Source organism: Anolis sagrei, chromosome 8 (assembly GCF_037176765.1).
Source record: "Anolis sagrei isolate rAnoSag1 chromosome 8, rAnoSag1.mat, whole genome shotgun sequence".
Classification (NCBI taxonomy): domain Eukaryota; kingdom Metazoa; phylum Chordata; class Lepidosauria; order Squamata; family Dactyloidae; genus Anolis; species Anolis sagrei.
Genome location: NC_090028.1, coordinates 28,130,081 through 28,157,857, shown reverse-complemented (window position 1 = coordinate 28,157,857; position 27,777 = coordinate 28,130,081). Strand labels below are relative to the sequence as shown.

At 43.5% G+C, this 27,777-nt stretch overlaps 1 protein-coding gene across 1 annotated transcript in view; it reads right to left on the bottom strand.

Moving 5' to 3' along the window:
• Positions 1 to 3,729: 3,729 nt before the first annotated feature.
• SPIRE2 (spire type actin nucleation factor 2) overlaps positions 3,730 to 27,777 on the bottom strand; it is a 37,542-nt gene continuing 13,494 nt past the window's right edge. The window contains exons 2-15 of the mRNA XM_060788148.2: positions 26,634 to 26,671; positions 21,486 to 21,869; positions 18,135 to 18,218; positions 16,189 to 16,353; positions 14,245 to 14,331; positions 13,173 to 13,296; positions 11,714 to 11,886; positions 11,290 to 11,464; positions 10,132 to 10,277; positions 9,761 to 9,898; positions 7,645 to 7,712; positions 7,517 to 7,544; positions 7,309 to 7,424; positions 3,730 to 4,839 (exon numbers count right to left, since the gene is read on the bottom strand). Coding sequence (XP_060644131.2) covers positions 4,635 to 4,839; positions 7,309 to 7,424; positions 7,517 to 7,544; positions 7,645 to 7,712; positions 9,761 to 9,898; positions 10,132 to 10,277; positions 11,290 to 11,464; positions 11,714 to 11,886; positions 13,173 to 13,296; positions 14,245 to 14,331; positions 16,189 to 16,353; positions 18,135 to 18,218; positions 21,486 to 21,869; positions 26,634 to 26,671 — 1,931 coding nt within the window. The 3' untranslated portion in view covers positions 3,730 to 4,634. The remainder of the gene's footprint in view (positions 4,840 to 7,308; positions 7,425 to 7,516; positions 7,545 to 7,644; positions 7,713 to 9,760; positions 9,899 to 10,131; positions 10,278 to 11,289; positions 11,465 to 11,713; positions 11,887 to 13,172; positions 13,297 to 14,244; positions 14,332 to 16,188; positions 16,354 to 18,134; positions 18,219 to 21,485; positions 21,870 to 26,633; positions 26,672 to 27,777) is intronic.

Genomic DNA, 27,777 nt, shown 5'->3' with positions numbered 1-27,777 from the left:
GCAGCCATGTTACTAACAGGAGCGGGACGCAGGGAGCATACAACGCCCTTGTTGTACCAGCTCCACTGGCTGCCGATTTGCTACCGGGCTCAATTCAAGGTGTTGGCGTTGGCCTATAAAGCCCTAAACGGTTCCGGCTCAAGATACCTTTCTGACCGCATCTCGGCCTATGAGCCCACGAGGACTTTGAGATCGTCCGGGGAGGCCCTGCTCTCGGTCCCGCCTGCCTCACAGGCACGCCTGGCGGGGACGAGAGACAGGGCCTTCTCTGTGGTGGCTCCTCGGCTGTGGAACACCCTTCCTGTGGACATCAGACAGGCTCCTTCCTTGATGATATTCCGCAGGAAACTAAAGACTTGGCTGTTCGAGAAGGCGTTCGAACAAGAAGTGCAATAATTGGTAATGACGACAGGAATGGAACAACGGAAAATGATACTGGATTGTGGTTTAACGATGAGACAACACGAATGGCTTTTTGTATTTTGTATTACTGATATTTTTATTATTATTATTTATTATTTACTTTGCTTATATACCGCTGTATCTCAAGCCCGAAGGCGACTCACAGCGGTTCACAAACAGTAAAAACAGTAGAAACAGCAGTGGTTCCATGCAACATATAACAATTGACTTAACACATTATCCATAAATTACCAATAAGCAATTACAATGCGCAATTATTACGAAAAACAACCGTACCCAATCTTCTCATCATCCAAGCGTAGTCCAAGTTTGTCGTCCATTGTTCCATTCCTATATTCCATTACCAGAATGCACTAAATTACTCAAACGCCTGCACAAACATCCAGGTCTTCACCTTTTTGCGGAATACCATTAGAGATGGTGCTAGTCTAATATCCGTAGGAAGGGCGTTCCACAGCCGAGGAGCCACCACCGAGAAGGCCCTATCTCTCGTCCCCGCCAGCCGAGCTTGAGAAGCAGGCGGGATCGGTAGAGCAGGGGCTCCCCGGAAGATCTCAAAGTCCTGGTGGGTTCATAGGCAGAGATGTGGTCAGATAGGTAGCTTGGGCCGGAACCGTTTAGGGCTTTAAAGGCCAACGCCAGCACTTTGAATTCAGCCCGGTAGCAGATCGGTAGCCAGTGGAGTTGGTGCAACAGGGGGGTTGTATGCTCCCTGCGCTCCGCTCCTGTTAAAATCATGGCTGCCGAGCGTTGGACTAGTTGGAGCTTCCGAGCTGTCTTCAAAGGCAACCCCACATAGAGAGCGTTGCAGTAGTCTAAACGGGATGTAACCAGAGCGTGGACTACCGTGGCCAAGTCAGACTTCCCAAGGTACGGGCGCAGCTGGCGCACAAGCTTTAGCTGTGCAAATGCTCCCCTGGTCACCGCCGAAACCTGGGGTTCCAGGCTCAGCGATGAGTCCAGGGTCACACCCAAGCTGCGAACCTGCATCTTCTTGATATTGTTGATGTTTTTTGATGACGATGTTTTTGGTTATTGCTAGACTGATTTTAGATTGTGTCTTGTAATTTGTACCCTGTCCTTTCGATGTTGTACACCACTGTGAGTCGCCCCCGGGCTGAGAACAGTAAATAAATAAATATTGGCCTATTTCTGCAGTAGGCCTATGTTCACAGAAAATGCTGATTGTTTGAGAAATCAGTGCTCCAAAGAAAAAGTTACTATTCAAGGGTAACAACATATCCGGACAAAACCAGCTAGCTCTTGGGTAGTTGGAACCCTCAAGTTTCCCAGTCGCACAGAAGCCATGTTTGCAACAGACTAACAGATAAGATACAGTCATGGTCAGAGAACAATGAACCATAGTTACGTTATAGTTGTGCCATTGTTAGGATCCCACATGTGCTATAATGTCAATCAAAATCATAAACAACTAATGAACAACTGCATAGCTAGCTTAGACCAATGAAATGATTTGTCTTTGGGAACCAATGAAAATGTATATTCCATTTACTATAAAAGCTCTGCAGCCCCCTTGGGGGTTGCGACAAACCCTTTGATTGCATTCCTGTATGCTTGTTTGTCGTTATTGCTTTGGCCACGCAATAATAAATAGTTTTTTGCATTTTAAAGGATTCAACTTTCGTGGTGTCCATCCTTGCCCTCCCTATTGGAAAGGGGGCTTCTGCCTTTTTGGGAAATATTTTGGTTTTGTTGCCCCAACATGGTAGTTGATTAAATGTCCTTTTACCAGTATCTGGCCACTTGGAGTGCTTCTGGTGTTGCTGCAAGAAGGTCCTCCATTGTACATATGGCAGGATTCGGGGTGCATTGCAGCAGGTGGTCAGTGGTTTGCTCTTCTCCAGACTCGCATGTCTTGGATTCCACTTTGTGGCCCCATTTCTTGAGGTTGGTTCTACATCTCGTGGCGCCAGAGCGCAGTCTGTTCAGCGCCTTCCAAGTCACCCAGTTTTCTGTGTGCCCAGGGGGGAGTCTCTCATTTGGTACCAGCCATTGGTTGAGGTTCTGGGTTTGAGCCTGCCACTTTTGGACTCTCGCTTGCTGAGGTGTTTCAGCGAGTGTCTCTGTAGATCTTAGAAAACTATTTCTTGATTTAAGTCGTTGACATGCTGGCTGATATCCAAAAAGGGGATGGGCTGGAGATGTCGCTGCCTTGGTCCTTTCACTATTGGCTGCTACTTCCCAGCGGATGTCAGGTGGTGCAATACCGGCTAAGTAGTGTAATTTCTCCAGTGGAGTAGGGCGCAGACACCCCGTGATAATGCAGCATATCTCATTAAGAGCCACATCCACTGTTTTAGCATGGTGAGATGTGTTCCACACTGGGCATGCATATTCAGCAGCAGAGTAGCATAGCACAAGGGCAGATGTCTTCACTGTATCTGGTTGTGATCCCCAGGTTGTGCCAGTCAGCTTTCATATGATATTGTTTCTAGCACCCACTTTTTGCTTGATGTTAATACCCATGCTGGAATACCCCAGCAAGCGAGAGTCCAAAAGTGGCAGGCTCAAACCCAGAATCTCAATCAGTGGCTGATACCAAATGAGAGACTCCTGCCTGGGCACAGAGAAGATTGGGTGACTTGGAAGGCGCTGAACAGACTGCGCTCTGGCACCACGAGATGCAGAGCCAATCTTAAGAAATGGGGCTACAAAGTGGAATCCACGACATGCGAGTGCGGAGAAGAGCAAAGTACAGACCATCTGCTGCAATGCAACCTGAGCCCTGCCTCATGCACCATGGAGGACCTCCTTGCGGCAACACCAGAGGCACTCCAAGTGGCCAGATACTGGTCAAAGGACATTTAATCAACTACCAAGCTTGCAAATTTTGTGTTTTGTATGTTTGTTTGTTTTGTTTTGTTAAAAATGTAATACAACTGTCTGGTTGCTCCTGACACAATAAATAAAATTACACCATTGTTTTCCCACTTTCCATGTACAAGGAAAAATACTCTTCTATATTTTTCCTCTTCTTTTTTCTTTTGACCCCTCAATCCTTGATCTTCCCTTTCTACCCTTAATAAAAAAATTAATTGGAAGAAATATTATTTTGTGTTGTCGAAGGCTTCCATGGCCATTATCACTGCGTTTGGCGTGTGTTTTCCAGGCTGTCTGGCTATTCTCTATTGGCGTTGTGAGATCCAACAACCTTTGAGAATGCCTTCCATAGATGTGGGTGAAATATCAGAAGAGAATGCTTCTGAAACATGGTCAGACATCCCGGAAAACTCACAGCAACCCAAATATTACTCTATTAAATTAAAAAAGGGCAACACCATTAGATTTGGTTCACTTTAAATTTTATTTACAATTGTTTACAGTGCAGGCGGCATATAAAACATTGGCTGCTGGAAGGACTTCTAAGGAAGAGGGAGGCAAGGAGGCCTCTTCTCCTTCCATCTAACGGTGGATTATTTCAGGGCCCATAAGGCATGTGTTAAAGTCCTGAGGCGACAAAACGGCGAGATGCTGGGCAAGCAGATTGGCACAAACAACAATAGAACGAGATGTAGCTGCGGCAAAAAGAGCATTGGTGGCCCATAGAGCCAGATTTCCCACCTTTTTCCTTTGGAGTCTGACCTGGGGAGAGCATGTTTATTTTTATAGAGCATGGGCAGAGGGCTTGGGCCCAAGGGAGGGAAGGAAGGAAGATGGGACTTTGAACAAAGTCTATATATGCCAATTAAAGGAGAATTGCAACCCACAAAGAAATGCAGCCCATTTAAAACACTTTATTCTTCCTCTCCTCCTTTTCCATAGAGCATGTGCAGAGGGCTGGGACGCAAGGGAGGGAATACCGAAGCAAGTGAAGCTCCAGCAGCGGATCCGTGGATAATAAATATAGAGTGTCTATAGATATGTATATATATACACGGACATATACACAGATGCAGGCAGGTGGGGATGATGGGTGTCGGAGTGGATGCAAGGAAGCTAGAAAGCAGAGAGTTTGGGGCTTCCTTTCCAACCCCAAAAGGGGATTTGACTCCTTTCCCTCTCTGGTGCATTGGAGACACAGCACAAGCAGAGAGGAGAATGATGGGTGTCGGAGTGGATGCAAAGAAGCCAGAAAGCGGAGACCTTGGTGCTTCCTCTCAAGCCCCAAAAGGGACTCCCTATTCCTCTTTGGTGCCTCGCAGGCAGAGTGCTCATTCCCCAAAGGCTTGGGGACGATGGGGGCCGTGGTGTCAGGGGATGTAGAGGGACTGGGTCTTGCGGCCCCTCCGGCCGGGCATCGTGGTGTTGAGGATGTCCACGCTCTTGCGGCTGGAGCTGACCACGTCTGTGACAAAGCCGGAGCAGTCGGAGCAGACGTCCTTGAGCACCGATCCGTGGGCGTAAATGTAGGGGAACTCCTCCTCCACGCTGCGCCAGCGGGTGCCCTGCAAGGGGCTGCAAAAGGAGAGGCATCAGAGTTATGCACTGTGCTTCTCTGAATGACCATCTGTCAGGAGGGATTGGATTGTGCCTGCCTGGCAGAAGGGGGTTGGACTGGATAACCTTTGTAGTTCCTTCCAACTCCAAAGTGCTATCATCCTCATCATCTTTTATTATAATGATGATAATGGACACTCCTTCTCTGAATTGCCATCTGTCAGGAGGGTTTGGATTGTGCCTTCCTGCCAGTTAGGAGGGGGTTGGACTGGATGGCCTTTGGGGTTCCTTCCAACTAAGAGGTGCAATCATCATCTTTCATAATGAGGATGATGATGGACTGTCCTTCTCTGAATGGCCATCTGTTGGGAGCTATTTAATTGTGTCTTCCTGTCTGATAGGAAGGGATTAGACTGGATGATCTTTGTGGTCCCTTCAATCAGTGCTATCATCATCATCTTTCATAATGATGATGATGATGATGTTCCAGGATGCTATCATAATCTTTCATGATGATGATGGACTGTCCTTCTCTGTGTGGCCATCTGTCGGGAGGGTTTGAATTGTGCTTTCCTGTCCGATAGGAGGGAGGTGGAAGTAGATGACCTTTGGGGTCTGTTCCAACTCAGAGGTACTATAATCATCATCATATTTCATAATGATGATAATGATGTACTGTCCTTCTCTGAATGGCCATCCGTCGGGAGAAATTGAATTGTGTCTTCCTGTCTGATAGGAGGGGGTTAGACTGGATGACCTTTGTGGTCTCTTCCAACAGTGCTATCATCATCATCTTTCATAATGATGATGATGATGATGATGATGCTCCAGGATGCTATCATAATTTTTCATTATGATGATGGACTCCTCCTTCTCTGAAGGGTTTCAATTAGAGGCTAGATAGCTATCTGTTGGGAGGGCTTGGATTGAGCATTCCTGATTGTGATTGTTTTATATTTTATCTGATGTTTTTATAATTGGTTGTGTCCTATCTGTGATTTTTGGGCTTGTCCTTTGTAAGCCGCCTCGTGGTTCCTTTGGGGAGATGGTTGGCAGGGTATAAAAATAAAGATTATTATTATTATTATTATTTTATATTGTGATTGTTTTATATTTTATCTGATGTTTCTAATTGGTTGTGTCCTATCTGTGATTTTTGGGCTTGTTCCTTGTAAGCTGCCTCTGGTTCCTTTGGGGAGATGGTTGGCAAGGTATAAAAATAAAGTTGTTGTTATTATTATTATTATTATTATTATTATTATTATTATTATTTTATATTGTGATTGTTTTAAATTTTATCTGATGTTTTTAATTGGTTGTGTCCAGGCCTGTAGCGAGGGGGTGGTTTTAGGGGTTCAAACCCCTCCCGAAATGTTTCAGATTTTTTAAAAAAAAACCTGGTCTACTCATGAATTTTAACTGGTTAACCAAATCCCCATGCTAAGTCTATGAGATGCAAAAAATTAAGAGTCCCTCCAGAACTGCAAGCACTATTTCAAGCAAATAGTGACAATTTATTCACACTGTCATTACTTGCAGCAATAGGCGATGTAGTGAAGCAACCAAGGTGTGTGTGTGTGTGTTGAAATCACTCATTAAGGAGGCCAGACTTGGTGGAGGTGGTTGACAGGGTCAGAGCTACAGGCTATGGAAGGCTGCATTGCCCCCTGCTGTGCTCTTTGCTTCAGCGTGAGCTAGGAGGCAGGTTTCACCCACCCCCCCTGAAATTTTCAACCCTCCCCGAAATTTTCAACCCCCCCCCCCCCTGAAATTGTCAACCCTCCCCGAAATTTTTTTCTGGCTACGGCCCTGGTTGTGTCCTATTTGTAATTTTTGGGCTTGTCCCTTGTAAGCCACCTCGCATTCTTTTGGGGAGATGGTTGGCGGGGTATAAAAATAAAATTATTATTATTATTATTATTATTATTATTATATTGTGATTGTTTTATATTTTATCTGATGTTTTTAATTGGTTGTGTCCTCTCTGTAATATTCGGGCTTGTCCCTTGTAAGCCGCCTCATGGTTCCTTTGGGGAGATGGTTGGCGGGGTATAAAAATAAAATTATTATTATTATTATTATTATTATTATTATTATTATTATTTTATATTGTGATTGATTTATATTTTATCTGATGTTTTAAATTGGTTGTGTCCTATCTGTAATTTTTGGGCTTGTCCCTTGTAAGCCACCTCGCGTTCCTTTGGGGAGATGGTTGGCAGGGTACAAAAATAAAGTAGTTATTATTATTATTATTATTATTATTATTATTATCATTATTATATTCTTATATGGCAAAGGGACTGGACTGGGTGGGTCCTGGTGTCTCTTCCAAATTAGGATTCTATCACATGAATCAACAGTGTGATGTAGCAGCTAAAAGGCCAATGCAATTGTACCTTCCTGCCTGGAAGGAAGGGGTTGGACTGGATGGCCTTTGGGGTCCCTTCCAACTCCAGCAAGCCTTGTCGGTTTGCTGCCACTTACTGGAAAGTCTCCCTCTTCTGGAAAGGGGGTGCCTTAGGCCCCAATGAACCCGGCAGGGTCTCGAAGCCCAAGGCATAGACTGGGATGTGGGCGAGCTTCTTGGAAGGCATCTTGATCTAAAGGCAAACAAGAAGAGAAGAGGCTTCAGAAGAGGAGGGAGCAAGGGAAGGAATTGGGGCAAGCAAGAGGGAAAGGGGCTGCCTCTTACCTTCAGGCTGCAGGAGCCACAGACAGACCTGAAAACAATAGAGGAAAGGAAGATTGGGGATGGGATAATAAGTGCCTTAGCCCAGCCCCACACCTGTCAATCCAAAGCAGGCCCCGCCCCTGACTCACCTTTTGCAGAAGAAGCAGGTGGGGGGCCAGGAGAAGAGGGCAAACTTGGTCTTGCAGCAGCAACAGATCTAATGCAGAAGGAAAGAAAGAGGAAGAAGATCCAGAGCATTGCAAGGTGCATCCACACATAGGATTGAGTGCAGGCAATGGAATCCTGGGAGTTGTGGCTTGGCAAGGTCAAGTGAAAACTACACGTCCCAGGATTCCATAGTGCTGAGCCATGGTAGTTCAAGTGGTACCAAACTACATTCATTCTATAGTGTGGATGCACTATATCCGATATGCCAAATTATTATTATTATTATTTTAAACACAACATGATTAGTACACAGCAAACAAGATCACTATGCTGGTTGTTATATTCACAGGGGCGGCTCAACCCATTACGCAAAGTAAGCATTTACAGTATAGTTGATTTTGCCCAGGGGCGCTCTTGAGGTGCTCTTGGGGGAAAATAGACCTTGACATATGCGAGTTGTAGTTACTGGGATGTATAGTTCACCTACAATCAAAGAGCATTCTGAACTCCACCAATGATGGAATTGAACCAAATATGGCACACAGAACTCCCACGACGAACAGAAAATATATATCAGGGATTGGTTGGGGGGGGGGCAAAATACTGTTTGCTTACCGTTGAAAATTACCTAGGGCAGCCTCTGTATATTTGATCACACATTGGACACTTCCCAAGGGTCTAAGACTATGTGATGTATCAACAAATAATGTGTGCAGATCCGTATAGGATGGCATTTGCAGCTGACAGATGATAATTTTGTCAGCGCCAATTGTGTTTACGTGCAGGCCAAGGTCTTTAGGCACTGGACCCAGTGTGCCAATCACTACTGGGACCACCATGACTGGATTGTGCCATAACCTTTGCAGTTCGATCTTCAAATCATTGTATCATGTCAGCTTTTCTAGTTGTTTCTCTTCAATCCTACTGTTGCCTGGAATTGTGACATCGACAATCCATACTTTGTTTTTTAACACGATAGTGATGTCAGGAGTATTGTCCGCCAAAACTCTGTCAGTCTGAATCCGGAAGTCCCAGAGTAGTTTGACGTGTTCATTTTCTGTAACTTTTTCCGGCTTGTGATCCCACCAGTTCTTTGTCGCAGGCAGATGATGTTTGTGGCACAAGTTCCAGTGAATCATGTAAGCAACTGTGTTATGCCTCTGCTTGTGGTCTGTCTGCACGATCTTCTTTTCAATTCTGGCTTGTTTTTGGGCTGCAAGTATCAGGCCATCCGTCTCCTTTTTCGAAGTTTAATTTGTGAGCCACATCCATGTCTTTTCTTTGTCAATTTTGCTCTCAATTTTTCCCAGGAACTGTCCATGGAGAGCCTTCTTTTGCCAGTTTTCTCTTCTGCTCTGGATTGTATTTTTACAGTAGTCCCTGTTTGTCTTTTGCACTTGAAGCGGTTTACTACTATTGACTTCCATCAATGTTGGTTCTTGACTGACTTTGACATAATCTGCCAGTGCAGCATTATTCTTATTGTTATTATTATTATTATTATTATTATTATTTAGGAACCTTTGGAAAGCGACATTGGACAGCCATGAAAAACAGAAATGGAATTAGTACTAGTAGTTATTATTGTTTTTGTTATTTTAGGAACTTTTGAAAAGGAAGATGGACAGTTGTTGTTATTATTATTATTATTATTATTATTATTATTTTACTGACATAAAAACACAGTATGTCACAGCAAACGAGATCTATATCCTGGATTTCGTATCACAAAGTCAGAAGTCGGACACTTCCCAAGCATCTAGGACTGTGTGATATATTTTCAAATGATGCATGCAGATCCAAGTCAGGTGGCTTTTTGCAGTTGACAGATCATGATTTTGTCAATGTTTATTGTTTCCAAATGACGGCTGAGATCTTTTGGCACAGCACCCAGCATGCTGATGATCATTGGGACATTATTATTATTATTATTATTATTATTATTATTATTATTATTATTATTAAGGAACCTTTAGAAAAGGACATTAGTCACCTAAGAATAGAAGTAATAGTAGTACTACTAGTAGTATCCCGCTTTTATCTCTTGATTGAGGAGCAAAGCGGATCAATTTCTGGCCAAATGCCCCTTTAGCTCACCTTGCCCTTCTTCATGCTGCTGTAGAGCTCCTTGCTGTGCTGGAACTTCTCCATCTCGGCCTTGACCAGTACCCGTCGGACGTTGACCATCTCCTCCACGGTCAGGGCCAGGCTCTCCACTGGGTGACTGAATTCTTGCTGCGGAGGAGAAAAGGACCATAGGATTGGAGGGGTCCCTAGAGGTCATCCAGTCCACCCCTCCACTCATCCAGACTGGATAAGTTGTTAAAGCAATGTCTAAAAGTCTATTTCCATCTGTTCTGGAACTTTTAGAATCCAATTATTCTTTGAAAAATAGTTCTTAATTTTTCCATCGCTGTACATTAAGTTATCTTGCTACTATAATTCTATAGCCAAACTCAGCTACTTACTAGCCACAAGTATTTCGTGCTGGCCTCTGGAGGAGGAGGTCCCGATCCAGCCTCGGACTTTTCATCCACGGAGCTGAGGAAGCCCTGCTTGGCCGGATAGGGACTGGCACTGCAAGGAACTGGGTGGTAGCTGGCCGGGACGGACCCTGCAAGGGACAGAACATTGACACCCTATGGTCAGCGCCAACTGAGAAATAATGCAACTTGGGCAAATGATGTTGCATGCAATGAATTACCATATTGACTCGTGTCTAATCTGCCATCAAATCTCATGTACATGTCAAATTTCAAAACCCTGGAACTGAAAAAAAAGGATCTCCTCCCTAATGTAGTTAGCAGCGGCAAAAAGGTGTCCTCTTTATAATTTGGCCGAAAAAGCTGCACATGATAGTTGTTCCCTGCTCAGGATTCTTTCTTTAAAAACAGAAGTATCACAGCACCAAAGCTTCGAGCAATGAAAAGGAAGACCTTTTGTAATATGCACATATTAAATCATTTATATATGCACACACACACACACACACATTTTAGATTGTTTACCTTTATATATTATATTATTTATATTATATTATATTATATTATACCATGTTATATTATTTTTATATAAAAAGGTAAAGGTTGTCCCCTGATATTAAGTCTAGTCGTGTCCGATTCTGGGGGTCGGTGCTCATCTCCATTTCTAAGCCAAAGAGCCAGCATTGTCCATAGACACCTCCAAGGTCATGTGGCCAGCATGACTGCATGGAATGCTGTTACCTTCCAGCTAAAGTGGTACCAACTGATCTACATTTGCATGTATTCAAACTACTAGGTTGGCAGAAGCTGGGCCTAACAGCCACAACAACACAGATAGATTGATAAGGATGGAAAACACTATTGATTTCTGTCTAGGATTATTGCAATGGGTAAGTTGTTCCTTTCTTGACTTCTGACATGATGCTACATTTCCAAAGTCAGGGGATGTTGCTTGAATGTAAAAGTGAGCACGGAAATGCACCTTTGCTCCATTCCGGGCCACTATTTGCAACCAACATGGAGAGAGAACGCATACAATAAATCATGCTCTGGGCATTTTGCAAAGAGAGAAGAGGGTCAGATTGGGGTGGAGGGGGAACTTGCCCAGGTTCTGGATGTTGTTCCATGCATCGGAGGGTGTACCTGAGCGGGGCCGGTGTTCAGACCCATTGTATCCCGTATTCTCTGCATCCGGAGCATTGTTCTGGCTCTCGCTCTGGAACTGGGCCAGGTCTTGCTCCGAAAAAGAGCGGTCACGCTTCAATCCCAGGTTGAGCCCTGGACCTTGCAAAGCCTCTGAACTGGGAGAGTCCTCCTCCTGCAGAGAGACAGGGAGAGATTTGAGGGTGCATCTACACTGCAGAATTAATGCACTTTGACACCATTTTCACTGCTTTATTAGGCATGGGCCAACTTCGGCCTTCCCTCCAGGTGTTTTGGACTTCAACTTCCACATTTCCTAACAGCTGGTAGGCTGTTAGGAAATGTGGAAGTTGAAGTCCAAAACACCTGGAGGGAGGGCCAAAGTTGGCCCATGCCTGTCCCAAACCCTCTTCTTTGTGCTCACTTCCGAGGTGAGCATCTCCTCCATCTCCGCCAGCGTTGGGGCTTTCAGCAGAACCCGGGGCCTTTGGCGCTGCTGGATCGGGGTCCCGGAGTCCGAGGCAGAGAGGTTGATGCAGGAGGTGGACTTGGCATCATCGGCATAGGCCTTCACCAGGCAAGGCACGGATCCAAACCCTGGATGATGAAGAAGGGGAAAGGCAATGCTTTGCACATGTTTTGCTCCTCCGAGTGCACCTATACCATGCCTGCACAACTTGGCAAGAGGTTAAGGGGAGGAAATTAAATAGGGCTCAGTCTCTTGGTGACCACAAATACATCTATTAACACTGATTAATTAGGATTGTTGTTGTGTGCCTTCAAGAAAGGAGTAAGGGAACCCCATCATGGCGCCTTCTCATCAAGATTTATTCAAAGGGGATTGATTGGGTTTTGTCTCCCGCTGACAAAGCTGAGAGAGTGTGACTTGCCTAAAGGCACCCAGTAGGTTCAATGTTCATGCCACTACACCATGCTTTCTGAATTTCTTCTTCCTTCCCTCTCTGATCCCTACTGCTATTTTCTTTCTTCTTTTTTTCCCTCCCTGAAGAATGTTATGAAGAAATCAAGTTGTGTTAATTGCTGTGAATTTGTACAGTTCAAACACGAATTACAAAGTTAATGTAGAATGTAAGGAACTTGATTGTTACAGATTATTGTAAATGAAAACATCTTCAGTGAATGTATAATGTCCCTCTCTTTCTCCTCCCTCCCTTCTTCCCTTGTTTTTTCTTTCTCCCCTCTTTTCTGCCTCCTTCCCCCTCCCTCCCTCCCTTCTATCCATCCTTCCTTTATCCTTTTATCCTTTCCTTCTCCTTCCTTCCTTCTATTTCTCCCCTCACTCCCTTTCCTTCCTTCCCTTCCTCCTTCCTTCCCCTTTCTTCCTTTCTTTCTGGTCCCTCCTTCCTGTCCCTCTCCTTCCTTCTTTCCTTCTCTCCTTCCTCCCCTCTCCTTCCTTCCTCTTCCTTCCTTCCTCTCTCTTCCTTCCTCTCTCTTCCTTCCTTCCTTCCTTCCTTCCTTCCCTCCCTCCCTCCCTCCCTCCCTCCCTCTCCTTCTTTTCTGCCTTGCTTCTCTCACCTTCCTACTCTCTCCTTCCTTCCCTCTTTCCTTCCCTCTTTCCTTCCCTCACCTTCTTTCCTTCCTTCTCTTCCTTCCTTCCTCTCCCTTCCTTCTCTTCCTGCCTTCCCTCCCTCTCCTTCCTTCCTGCCTTGCTTCTTTCTCCTTCTTTCCCTCACCTTCCTTCCTTCCCCTTCCCTCCCTCCCTCCCTCCCCTCCATGTGAGCTGTAGTTTCACATGGAAGATGAAAGTCCATGTGAAACTACAGTTCATTGCTTCTGCTTCATCCAGGGCCCTGGGCTCAGATTTTGGGTGAACCTTTGGGTCACTGTCCCTGATTGACCTTCCTGTGGCCCAATGGACCCACCTTTCTGGTTCTGGAACCGCTCTTCAACTGGCCGAAGCTTCCTCTCCTGCTTGATCTCCTCCAAAATCTTTTCATGCAGGGTCCGTTGCCTCTGAGGCATGGGTCGCAGCCGCCGCTCTGAAGCCTGCAAGGAAGGAAGGAAAGAGGAAAGGGAAAGCAGGGTCATCATAATCATCATCAAAATAACAATACATAGAGCATCCTTTTCTGGAGGTTTTTAAGCAGAGGTTTTCCTGACTGTCAGAAGAGGGTTAGACTGGATGGCCTTTAGAGGTCCCTTCTAGCTCTATGATTCTAATAAAAATAGTAATAATAATAATAATAATAATAATAATAATAATAATATCAACATCATCATCACCAAAATAGAGTTCCCTTTTCTTAGGCTGGGACTGGATGGCCATCTGTAGGGAGAATTCTAATCATCACCATCATCATCAAAACAGAGCCCCCTTCTCTTAGGCAGGGTTTGAATTGTATCTTTCTGCCAGAAGGGAGTCAGCTGGCATTTTCCTGCCTGTCAAAAGGGGATTGGACTGGATGGCCTTTAGAGATCCCTTCTAGCTCTAGGATAATAATAATAATAATAATAATAATAATAATAATAATAATATCATCATCATCAAAATAGAGTCCCCTTCTCCTAGGCAAGGGCTGGATGGCCATCTGCTGGGAGGGTTTAAATTGTGTATTTCTGCCTGGCAGAAGGGGGTTAGACTGGATGGCCCTTAGGGTACCATGTCTATAATCCTAAGATTCTATGAGAGGCTTGATGGCCATCTGTCGGGGGGGGGGGGGGGGGAGGGAATGAATTGTGTCTTCCTGCCTAGCAGAAGGGGGGATGGACTGGATGACCTTTAGGGTCATCCATAATAATAATAATAAACCAAAACTGTAATAATAAGTCTCTTTCTCTGGAGATTTTAAAGCAGAGCCATTTGTCAGGGGGGCTTTTCCTGTGTTTGCAGAAGAGGGTTGGAATGGATGGCCTCCGGGGGTCTCTTCCAACTCAAGGATCTTATTGATCATCATCATCATCATCATCATCATCATCTAGCCAAGGGATGCTTACCTGTCTTAAGGGTGGCCGGGATCTTATGAAGTCAAGGATGACTGCATGAGCATCTTTCTTCACCCGTGGAGGAATGTCCCCATCCACCTGGCGGAAAAACACAAATAATAAATCAAAAAAATAAAAATATTATATCATAAATATCATAATCCCCTTCTTTCCAGTAAATGGATTTAAATGAAACAATTTAGAAAGAAAGGACATCTTAGAATAGAAGTGGGCATCATGAGGCTTGAAGGCATCCTCCCCAAACTATATATATATATACACACACACACACACACACACACAGGCTACATATATCCCACATTCCATAGAATTGAGGTACAGCAGTTAAAGTGGTGTCAAACTGCATTGATTTCCCATGTAGATACACCCTCTCGGATTAAAGCACCTTCTCAAAACCTATATTCATAAAGGGGTTCAGCACCTTGGAGAGCTCACTTCAAATCAGCCCACAAAAAAGGCCGATATGAAAATAGAATGAAACTTATATTAATGCAATCAAACCGACAATAGAAGAACGCCAAAAAGAAAACACCCACAGCTCATTTAAAACAAGCCTGTTCTTTCTTGTTTTAGAAAATATCCTTCGAATAAAAATACAAGAAGCTCCCATTTATTAAATGAGTTAGGAACCGAACCAATATCTGAAATTGGAAATAGTGCAGAACTTAGTGATAATTTAGATCTATCCAAAGAGCAGAGTATTAAAAATCATTGAAAAGTAAGGCATGCTTCTATATTGGATGGTCTCTTCTTGTGCAGATAATTGAAATTCATTAGTTTTATAAAAGGTCTGCTCTCGTTGGAGTCAAAAGATGCTGGAAATGAGTTAAATTGTCTCAATAATTGCCCCAGTGGTGCAATGGGTTAAACTCTTGTGCCAGTAGGACTGCTGACCAAAAGGTCAGCAGTTTGAATCCAGGAAGCAGGGTGAGCTCCCATATGTCAGCTCTAACTTCTCATGGGGGGATGTGAGATAAGCCTCCCACAGGACGGTAACACATCTGGGCATCCCCTGGGCAACATCTTTGCAGACTGTTGACTGAAAGGTCAGCAGTTTGAATCCGGGGAGTAAGATGAACTCCCATCTGTCAGCTCTAGCTTCTCATGCGGGGATGTGAGAGAAGCCTCCCACAGGATGGTAAAACATCCAGGTGTCCCCTGTGCAATGTCCTTGCAGACTGCTGACCAAAAGGTCAGTGGTTTGAATCCAGGGCGCAGAGGGAGCTCCCATCTGTCAGCTCCAGCTTCTCATACTGGCACATGTGAGAAGCCTCCCACAGTATGGTAGCACATCTGGGCAACATGCTTGGAGACTGTTGACTGAAAGGTCGGTGGTTCGAATCCTGGGAGTGGGGTGAGCTTCTGTCTGTCAGCTCCAGCTTCTCATGCAAGGACATGAAAGAAGCCTTCCACAGGATGGTCAAACATCAAACATTGAGGTGTCCCCTGGCCAATGACCTTGCAGACAGCTGATTTTCTTACACCAGAAGCAACTTGCAGCTTCTTAAGTCACTCCTGACACACAATTTTTTTTTACATCTATCAAAGCAGTAGAAAGTCCAGATGCAAGTCCTTAAAAGTGGGAGATGTTTGTATATTGGATGGTTTGGTCTTAAGTGGATAATTGAGATCCATTCGTTATACAAAAGTCCCGCTTCTGTTGGGAGTCGAAAGTTGTTAGAAATGAGATAGATCCGGTCAATAATTTACATCTGTCAAAAGGGCGGAATATCAAATGTTACTGCAAAAGGGGCACTCCTGTATATTGGATGGTTTTGGTCTTGAGCAGATAATTGTGATCCATTAATTTCACAATAGGCCTGCTCCTACTGTGCTTGAAAGCTGCTAGAAATGCCCACATTTTGGGAATCCCTATTGCTAGTACAGGGAGTGTCCTGGCATGGGACTGACCGATGCCCCTGACCCCGGACTCACCATAACCTTGCGGAGCTTGTAGTTCCGGGCCCGGATGTCCTGCATCAGCATCTCAAAGGGGGTCAGCTGGTATTCGGTGGGCAAAGGGTCAAACTGCTTCTCCTGGACTTTCTTGAGCTTGACCCCATTGCGCAGCTCCCGCATGAGCTGGACCCAGAGCCGGGCCTGGAAGACAGGAACCAGCAGTCATTAGGATACAGCCATAGGCTCCAGGTCAAAGCCCCACTCAGACAAGACCATCAGGCTCACCCATCTCTTTTTCTCTCTGCCTGGCCTACCTTATAAGGTTGTTGTGATAAGGAGAGGATGGACACATTCTGTCCATTGTTGGGAGTGGAACAGTAAAGTGCGAATGGAACAACTACAAAATAATTTCTGCATTTCTAAGGAGGGGCTTAAAGACATCCCAGGATTTTATTGTCACTTTGCATCTCAATGATGAGAGAATAGTATATTATTATTATTATTATTATTATTGTATATTATATTTATTTACATCCCACTTTTATCTCTCCAATGAAACACAAGGGATTTACAACATTAAAAAGGTGCAATTTAATTATAAATTTTATAACATATAAAAGCATAAAATAATCATAATATATTCTATTAATGTTTTATTATATTAAATTATTATTATTATTATTATTATTATTATTATTATATATTCTATGAATATAATATATTCCATGAAAATAATAATATTATATTCCATGAAAAGAATACTAATCTAAAAATATTATTATAATAATAATATATTCTATGGTAATAATAATATTCTATTCCATGAAAAGAATACAAATGTAAAAATATAATAATAATAATATATTCCATGGTAATAATAATGATAATAATTTATTCTATGAATATAATATATTCCATGAATATAAGAATAGCAATACCAATATTTTCTATGAAAATAATAATAATAATATATTCCAGGCAATTTTTATTAATAAATTATATGACTATTATAATATATGTCATGATAATAATGATAATAATAATAATTTATTTTATGAATATATTCCATGAAAATAATAATAATATATTCTACGAAAATAATACTGATATATTCTATTAATATTATGATCTATGTCATGATCATAATAATGATGATAATAATGTATTATATGATAATAATAATAATAATTTATTCTATGAATATAATATATTCCATGAATATAAAAATAATAATACCAATATTTTCTATGAAATTAATATCAATATATTCCATACAATTAATACTAATATATTCCTTGAATATAATAATATATTGTATTATAATAATAACTTATCCTATGAATATATTCCATGAAAATAATAATAATAATAATAATAATAATAATATATTATTATTATTATTATTATTATTATTATATGGTAATAATCCTGATGTAATACTTATGATATATGTCATGATAATAATAATATATTCTATGAATATAATATATTGCATAAAAATAAGAATACTAACATAGCTATGAAAAAATACTTATATAGTCTAAGAATAGAATAATAATAATGATAATAATAATAGTAATAATACTTTTTCTCAATGGATGTTGGAGAGATTCCCTGCAATGGCTCTGTAGTTCCACCTCAAAAAGTTCATTACTGTGCAGCCCAAACCACATTTGGACATTTTTCCTTTAAAGCCAAGTTCGGTGACTTCCTGTTATGTGTCAGACTACAATTCCCATAATCCACAGGTAACAGGAACTACCTGGTAGGGTGGGATTATGGGAATTATAGTGTCACATAGTTTGGGTAAATTGGTGGTGGCTTTTGCCTTTTGAGATCTTGATGACTGACGGTTGGGGATTCTGGGGAAAGAAGTCCGACATAACCTGGAAGGCCAAAAGGCGAGGGCAGCTGCATTGCCCATCGGGACCAAGCCAGGTATGGACCAGGTATCCCAACATCCCCGTATCCCGAATCCATACCCAGTCGGTGTTCCTCAAGTTGTCCAGGTCTGCAACTGACCGGTCTCTCAGCTCCTCGTCTTCATTCTTCAGTTTCGTCAGCATCTGCAAAGAAGAGGACACCGGGGAGATTTTTCACCTCACTGATGCCAGATTTAACCTCCAAAATTCTGCTGGAAAGCTTTGGGAAAAGTAACTTTTGGGATTAAGAACCCTCCAGGACAGTAGGATGGGCAAATCTCCATAATCTACCATTCTTGGTGGACCTCTCAAGAAAGGAGGATCAGAAGTAAAGCTTGGGATATTATACGGATTATACACTTGGAAGGGACTCCCAAAGGCCAATGTAGAACGAGGTTGGACTAGATGACCTTTGGGGCCCCCTTCTAAGTGTATAACTCTATGGACACCCTAGATCAGTGGTTCTCAACCTTCCTAATGCTGCGACCCCTTAATGCAGTTCCTCATGTTGTGGTGACCCCCAACCACAACATTATTTTTGTTGCAACTTCATAACTGTATTTTTTCTAATTCTATGAATCATAATGTAAATATATGATATGTAGAATGTATTTTCATTCACTGGACCAAATTTAGCACAAATTCCCAATACGCCTACATTTGAATACTGGTGGGGTGGGGGGGGGGAATTGATTTTGTCATTTGGGAGTTGTAGTTGCTGGGGTTTATGGTTCATTTAAATTAAAAGAGCATTCTGAACTCCACCAATGATCCAATTGAACCAGACTTGGTACACATAACTCTCATGACCAACAGAAAATATTGGAAGAGTTTGATTGTCATTGACCTTGAGGTTGGGAGCTGTAGTTCACCTACATCCAAAGTGCACTGTGAACACAAACAATGATGTATCTGGGCCAAACTTGGCACAAATAATCAATATGCCCAAATGTGAACACTGGTGGAGTTTGGGGAAAATAGACCTTGACATTTGGGAGTTGTAGTTGCTGGAATTTATAGTTCATCTGCAATCAAAGAGCATGCTGAAGCCCACCAATGATATAATTAGGCCAAACTTCCCACACAGAACCCCCATGACCCACAGAATATACTGTGTTTTCTGATGGTCTTTGGTGACCCCTCTGACACCCCCTCGCGACCCCCCCCCCCAATGGATCCCGACCCCCAGGTTGGGAAACACTGCTGTAGATGCATCCAAAGACAAGAATAGGAAGCATTCAGATATAGCAGGACTACGCCTCCCAGCTGTTTCTGAGCCAGGCCCGGCTATATGAGGGATAATGGGAGTTACAGTATGACATCTCCATAGGCCAGTTTGGTCTTCCTTTTCCTTATTGGAACAATGGGGCAGTATTGCATTTTCCTTCCTTGCAAGCACATTTGCACTGCAGCAAACCAAAGAAAAGGCATCATCAGAAGGAAGAAGGAAGAGAACATTGGGACCCTCCCTTGGGTAAATATTTGCTGAGAGGGAGACTAAGATAAGCCAAGGACATTATTTCCTAACGGTCGGGTGCTCCTCCGTTGTGCCTTTTGCACCTGGCAGGTGAGGAGGACCTCTGGAATAAGGAAAGAACGGTTTGCCCTTTCCTGGAAACTCAAACTTTCTGTTTGATAAGGATTCACTCACAAATGACCATTGTTTAATTCAGCGTTTCTCAACCTGGGGATCGGGACCCTGGGGGGGGGGATCGCGAGGGGGTTTCAGAGGGGTCGCCAAAGACCATCAGAAAACACATATTTCTGATGGTCTTAGGAACCCCTTTGGCAGAGAAGGCGGAAGATCTCTCCACCTGTCCTTCTCTTCCTCTTTGGAAACAGAGGGTGAATTCTCCCACTAAAAGCCCTCCTCTGCTGTGATTGGTCAACCTCTCAGCCAAGGGGAGGGCTGCTTATGAGACTCCAAGCAGGGAGGGAAGAGCAGTCATGCTCGGCACATACGAGTGTGAAGCACATGTGCGGGGCCAACATGCAAGACTGGAGGGAGGCTCACACTAGCAAGTCCCTTCAAGGCAGTGGGGTTCTGTGTGGGAAGTTTGGCCCAATTCTATCGTTGGTGGAGTTCAGAATGCTCTTTGATTGTAGGTGAACTAGAAATCCCAGCAACTACAACTTCCAAATGTCAAGCTCTATTTTCTCCAAACTCCACCAGTGTTCACATTTGGGCATAATGAGTATTTGTGTCAAGTTTGGTCCATATCCATCACTGTTTTGACTCCACAGTGCTCTCTGGATGTAGGTGAACTACAACTGCAAAACTCAAAATCAATGCCTTGAACTGCCAAACCTCAAGGCTATAGAATCGTGGGAGTTGTAGTTTCCCAAGATTTTGAGCCTTCCCTTCCCAGGAATCCTACTTCCACACTATACTATTCTATTCTGCACTATTCTATTTTCCCCAAACTACACCAGTGTTCACATTTGGGTATATTGAGTATTTGTGTCAAGTTTGGTCCATATCCACCACTGTTTTGACTCCACAGTGCTCTCTGGATGTAGGTGAACTACAACTCAAAACTCAAGGTCAATGCCTTGAACTGCCAAGGCTCAATGCTATAGAACCATTGGAGTTGTAGTTTCCTAAGGTTTTGAGCCTTTTCTTCCCAGGAATCCTACTTCCACACTGTACAATTAATGCAGTTTGGCATCACCTGAACTCCAAGGCTCAAGGTTATAGAATTGTGGGAGTTGTAGTTTCCCAAGGTTTTGAACCTTCCCTTCCCAGGAATCCTACTTCCACACTATACTATTCTATTCTGCAGTATTCTATTTCCCCAAACTCCACCAGTGTTCACATTTGGGCATATTGAGTATTTGTGTCAAGTTTGGTCCATATCCATCACTGTTTTGAGTCCACAGTGCTCTCTGGATGTAGGTGAACTACAACTCAAAACTCAAGGTCAATGCCCACCAAACCTTTCAGTATTTTCTGTTGGTCAGGGGAGGTCAGTGTGCTGCATTTGCTTCAAGTCCTTCACTGGTGGAGTTCAGAATGTTCTTTGATTGTAGGTGAACTATAAATCCCAGCAACTACAATTCCCAAATGACAAAATCACCCCCCTCCCACACACACACACTCCAAATTTGAGCGTACATCTTGCCTATCAGATATTTACATTGCAATTCGTTGGTGGAGTTCAGGTTGCTCTTTAATTGTAGGTGAACTGTAAATCCCAAAAACTACGACTCCCAAATGACAAAATCAATTCCCCCAACTTCACCAGTTGTTAGGAATTGTGGGAGTTGGAGTCCAAAACACCTGGACAGAGGGCCGAAGATGGCCCATACTTGACCTAGACAGTAGAGTCCTATGGATACAGCCTAGACTCATCCAATGACCAAGACACCCCAGTGTCCACTCTCTCCATCCCAGGTGTATCCGTCACTCACCTCCTTGGTCTCCTGGATCTTGGCCAAGAAGGCTTTCAGCTCCACCGTCTCCAGAAAAAGGGCCCGGCAGACCGCTTGGTAGTGTGCCTGGGCCTCTTGAGGCTGGCTGAGCCTTGATGCGCAGAGCCGCATGACCTGGCGGAAGGTGCGCACGGCACGCAGGGCCCCTCTGGACGCCGCTGCTGTCTCTTCCTCCTCCTCTTCCTCTTCCTCATCCTGGCCGCCATAACCTTCGTCCGCCACCCCGCAGCCAATGTCCTCTGAGTCACTGTTGGCCATCAGGTCAATGAGGCGCTCCAGGTCGGGGCTGAGCTCCCTCTCCTCATTCTCGTCCAGGCCCCAGTCCAAGGCCCGGTAGATCGCAAAGCCCAGTGACTGCACCATCTGCAAGAAGAAGGGATGGACAGTGGTCATCTCAGATCAAGCCCATGTTGGCCTCCATCCTGTCCAGTGTGGACCCATGAAAAGCCCACCACCACAACCATAACCCAAGCCTACTTTGCATGACTGTTAATACGTTTTCATCTCGATGGGTACATCTGCACTATGGAATGAATCCAGTTTGATTCTGCTTGACCTGCCATGGCTCAATACCATGAGATCCCGGGAGTTGTAGTTTCCCAAGGTCTTGAGCCATCCCTTCACAAGAATCCAACACTGACGCTGTGGGAACAATGCAATTTGGCATCACTTGAACTGCCATGGTTCAAGGTTATGAAATCATGGGAGTTGTAGTTTCCCAAGGTCCTGAGACATCCCTTCCCAGAAATCCACACTGTAGGATTAGTGCAGTTTGGCACCACTTGAACTGCCAAGGCTCAATGCTATAGAATCATGGGAATTGTAGTTTTCCAAGGTCCTGAGCCTTCACTTCCCAGAAATCCACACTGTAGGATTAATGCAGTTTGGGACCACTTGAACTGCCAAAGCTCAATGCTATAGAATTGTGGGAGTTGTAGTTTCCCAAGGTCCGGAGCCGTCCCTTCCCGGGAATCCACACTGTAGGATTAGTGCAGTTTGGCACCACTTGAACTGCCATGGTTCAATGCTATGAAATTGTGAGAGTTGTAGTTTCCCACAGTCCTAACCCGTCCCTTCCCAGGAATCCACACTGTAGGATTAGTGCAGTTTGGCACCACTTGAACTGCCAAGGCTCACTGCTATAGAATCGTGGGAATTGTAATTTCCCAAGGTCCTGAGCCTTCCCTTCCCAGAAATCCACACTTTAGGATTAATGCAGTTTGGGACCACTTGAATTGACAAAGTTCAATGCTATAGAATCGTGTGAGTTGTAGTTTCTCAAGGTTTTGAGCTTTCCCTTACCAAGAATCCTACTTCCACACTGTAGGATTAACAGAGCTTAATACCACTTGAACTGCTATGGTTCAATGCCATGGAATTTTGGGAGTTGTAGTTTCCCAATGTCTCGAATCTTCCCTTACCAATAATCCTATTACCACACTGTAGGAACAATGTGGTTTGGCACTACTTAAACTGCTATGGCTCAGTGCTATGGAATCCCGAGAGATGGAGTTTCCCAAGGTCTTGAGCCTTCCCTTTTCAAGAATCCTACTATACACAGTTTGGCACCACTTGAACTGCCAAGACTCAATGCTATGGAATTGTGGGAGTTGTAATTTCCAAAGGTCTTGAGCCTTCCCTTCCCAAGAATGCCCTTGCCTTGGCAAACTGTAGCATTAGGCTGTCCCAAACCACATTAACTCCACAAATTCAAAAAGAAAAAACCCCACACATTTAACTGAGTTGCTACTATTATTATGACTCATATTAGCATCAGTAGTCCTATTGTTAATCCATTGTTTATCCTTTCTATCAAAGACAGAACATCAATGAATATTATAACAACTAATTTATTTGCCTTATGGTTTTCAGGTTCACTCTGATGACAAAGCCGTCTAGACTCTCAGAGACCCTTTTGCGGCTTTGGCCATTTAATACATTTCAGTCTGAGGCAACGAGTAAATGCATTTTCTTCCATTAATGGAGGAGGGGGTGGGGGCTTATGTGTTTGTGAATTATTAATCGCTCCCATATTAACTCTCAGCTTAGCTACCAAGACAACAGACTCCCAGGAGGGAAAGGATGAGAAAAGATGAGGGCTGTTCTAGACCTGTTGAAGGACACATAGAGGTTGTTGTATGTCAGCCTGTGGTTGTGTCTGATGTTCATGCTGATGCTCATGATGGGAATGGGGATGATGTTCCTGATGGTGGGCCTGGATCTGTTGGCATTGGGGACGAGAGGCTAGAGTGTCTCGGGAAGATTCACAAGGCTACATTCTTGAGAGGGGCCCGTCACAGCTTTTCTCAGAGCAACTGTCTGTAGATGGTTTGTCAGGTGCAGAAGTTGATGAGAGAGAAGAGCTTAGATCAGTGTTCCTCAACTTGGGAGTTGGGACCCTTGGTGGGGTCACTAGGGGGTGTCAGAGGGGTCACCAAAGACCACCAGAAAACACAATATTTTTCTGTTGGTCATGGGAGTTCTGTGTGGGAGGTTTGGCCCAATTCTGTCATTGGTGAGATTCAGAATGCTCTTGGATTGTAGGTGAACTAGAAATCCCAGCCACTACAACTCCCACATGTCACGGTCTATTTTCCCCAATCTCCATCAGTGTTCTCATTTGGGCATATTGAGTATCCGTGCCAAGTTTGATCCAGATCCATCTTTGTTTGAGTCCACAGTGCTCTATGGATGTAGGTGAACTACAACTCCAAAACTCAAGGTCAATGTGCACCAAATCCAGTATTTTCTCTTGGTCATGGGAGTTCTGTGTGCCAAGTTTGGTTCAATTCCATCATTGGTGGAGTTCAGAATGCTCTTTGATTGTAGATGAACTATAAATCCCAGCAACTACAGCTTCCAAATGGCAAAATCAGTCGTCGTCCCCCCAACCCCACCATATCGGGGTATTCGTGCCAAATTTGGCTCAGTGAATGAAAATACATTCTGCATATCAGATATTTACATTACGATTCATAACAGTAACCAAATTACAGTTATGAAGTAGCAACAAAAATAATTTCATGGTTCAGGGTCACCACAACATGAGGAACTGTTCTGAGGGATCATGGCATTTGGAAGATTGAGAAACACCGGCTTAGGTAGAAAGCAAAGTTTTTGTAAACAGAGACAAGAGTCTGCAGAGAATAAGATGATCAGCTTGTTTACAGTCAAAGAGAGCAAACAAACCTTTATCTGCTAGTAAGCTCAAGAGAAATGCTTTCCTTTCTGTTTTGGGTTCTGGAAAAGCCTTGAATTGATTCATGGGAAGAGTTGCCTCAGTCAGGTCAAGGTTGGAATTTTATCACGGTCTTGCTTCCAAGTGCTCTTAGTTTTATGTACCAAGCCTTTGCCAAGTACCAATTTCATGTATGAGGTTTTCCTGCTGTCTAGTTTCATTGATTCAAATGCCTAGCTTCATGGATTTTTATGTACTTTTGAATCTAGTTTTCCCTTGAAGCTTATGAACTATTTTATATATCGGACCTTTACTGTTTTTGCTATTTTTACTGCTTTGCCTACATGTATTCTTCAATAAACTGCTTGCTGATTTTACTAAGCTGGTGTGGTGTTTAGAGTCAGAGGTGCTCCTGCTCTGGTGTACGACAGAAGTTATCAAGACTCATAGAAGCCTCCAGGTGCCCTTGATTTATTTGATGTATGTATTTTTGATTTGATTTATTTATTGTTTAACTCTGAAGACCCAGGTTTGAATCCCACTCAGCCATAGAAACCTTGGGCAAGTCATGCTCTCTCAGCCTCAGAGGAAGGCAAAGACCCAACCTTGTTCAATAATCTACTCACCTTCAATCATTTATCAAAGCCATTAGACTAGCATAAAAAGAATAGAATTTTTACCATAAGATGCAACCATATTATTATTATTATTAGTCGTGTCAGAAGCGACCTGAGAAACTGCAAGTCACTTCTGGTGTGAGAGAATTGGCCGTCTGCAAGGACGTTGCCCAGGGGATGCCCGGATGATTTGATGTTTTAACATCCTTGTGGGAGTCTTCTCTCATGTCCCCGCATGAGGAGCTGGAGCTGATAGAGGGAGCTCATCCGCCTCTCCCCAGATTATTATTATTGGAACACCACAAGTTGAGTCCACAGCAGACACTCTGCTGGCTGTTGTATTGGATCACATGTCGGACTCTTCCCAAGTGTCTAGGACTGTGTAATGTATCGGCGAATAATGAGTGCCAATCCCAGTAAGGTGGCCTTTTGCAGTTGGCAGATGGTAATCTTGTCAGCGCCAATTGTGTTTAAGTGGAGGCCAAGGTATTTAGGCACTGCACCCAGTGTGCCAATCACCACTGAGACCACCTTTACTGGTTTGTGCCAGAATCTTTGCAATTCGATCTTTAAATCCTCATATCGTATCATCTTTTCCAGTTGTTTCTCTTCAATCCTGCTGTCACCTGGGATTGCAACATCGACAATCCATACTTTGTTTTTTAACACGATCTTGATGATGATGATGATGATGATGATGATGATGATTTGTGGCACAAGTTCCAGTATTTGTGGAACTTGTGCCACAAATCCCATCTGCCTGCAACAAAGAACTGGTGGGATCACAAGCCTGAAAAAGTTACAGAAAATGAACACGTCAAACTACTCTGGGACTTCCGAATTCAGACTGAAGGAGTTTTGGAGCACAATACTCCTGACCTCACAATTGTGTTAAAAAACAAAATATGGCTCGTCGATGTTGCAATCCCAGGTGACAGCAGGATTGACAAGAAGCGAATGGAAAAGTTGACACGATACAATGATTTAAATATCAAACTGCGAAGACTCTGGCACAAGCCAGTCAAAGGGCTCCCAGTAGGGATCAGCACACTTGGTGCAGTGCCTAAAGACCTTGCCCTGCACTTAAACACAATCGGCACTGACAAAATTGCCATTTGTCAGCTGCAAAAGGCCACCCTACTCGGATCTGCATGCATTATTCGCCGATACATCACACAGTCCTAGACACTTGGGAAGGGTCGATGTGTGATCAAATACAAAAGCCAGCATGGGGATCTTGTTTGCTGTGGACTAATCTTGTTGTGTATCTAATAATAATAATAATAATAATAATAATAAAGCAATATTATAAGTATCTTGAACTCAACTCACCTGGGCTTCTGCAGAAGGCGTCAAAGTCAATGGGAGTTCTACAAAAGGAAAAATACAGTATTAATATCTCTGTCCCTTGGAACTGGATGAAGAGTTGTCATTGTAGTTATTATTATTACTCCAGGTTCTGAGTCTCCCTTGTTCAAAATGCCTCGGACCAGAAGTGTTTTGGATTTCAGAGTTTCCCTTTGAAGAAAATATTTGCATCTGTGTCAAGAGATATCTCGGAGATGGAACCCAAGCCTAAACATGACATTTATTTATGTCTCCTCTGCACCTGAAGGTTGTTTCAGACACAATATTTTCAATAATCTTGTGCAGGAAACAACATTTGTGTGCAATGAACCATCAGAAAGCAAAGGTTTTCCTATTTTAGCCACCAAATGCAAGATTTTGGTAGTCGAAAAAGGCATGTGCAACCTTTGTTGTAGTTGTTGTTATTATTTCTATTGTTATTACCATGCTGCTTTCCCCTCTTTCCGGGATTCAAAGCATCTTACAACAGTTAAAACAAACATAGCTAAACATTGACAAACATTTTGATATATTAACTCAAGTAGAAATGCAACTGAAGCCAACGGAAAGCATAACCACTAGTAGAAGAAACAGTATTGTCAATAGTGTGGATTGCAAAGCAATTACAAATGTGTATCCATGGACCCCATCTTCACTTCTGTCCCTTTGCTTGGCCTAATGCCCCAAATCCCTATTTCCTGCCACTGACCTAGTCCAACTAAAAGGGAAAAGGTCACCCAACCCATAGCAACAAATGGAGGGAGGCAGGTGGCTTTTCCTCCCTTTGGGGATCGTCTCCAGGCCAAGGCAGATGGAAGTGCCAGATGGAAGGGAATGGAGTTAAGTAGCTGGATGGACCAGATGGCCAGCAGTGGCCACTTTGGAGGCAGAAGAAGGCACTCTGGACACGGACAAAGGAAGGGACCGTCTGCACTGTACACTTCATCTCATTTTGACACCACTTGAACCAGCATGGCTCAATGGTATGGAACCCTGGGAGTTGTAGTTTGGTGACTCAGTACACTCTTTGCTAGGGAAGTTCCAAGACCTTGTGAAGCTACAACTCCCACAAATCCATAACATGGGGCCAAGATAGCTAAAAGTGGAGTCAAAGTGACTGGCCTTGGCA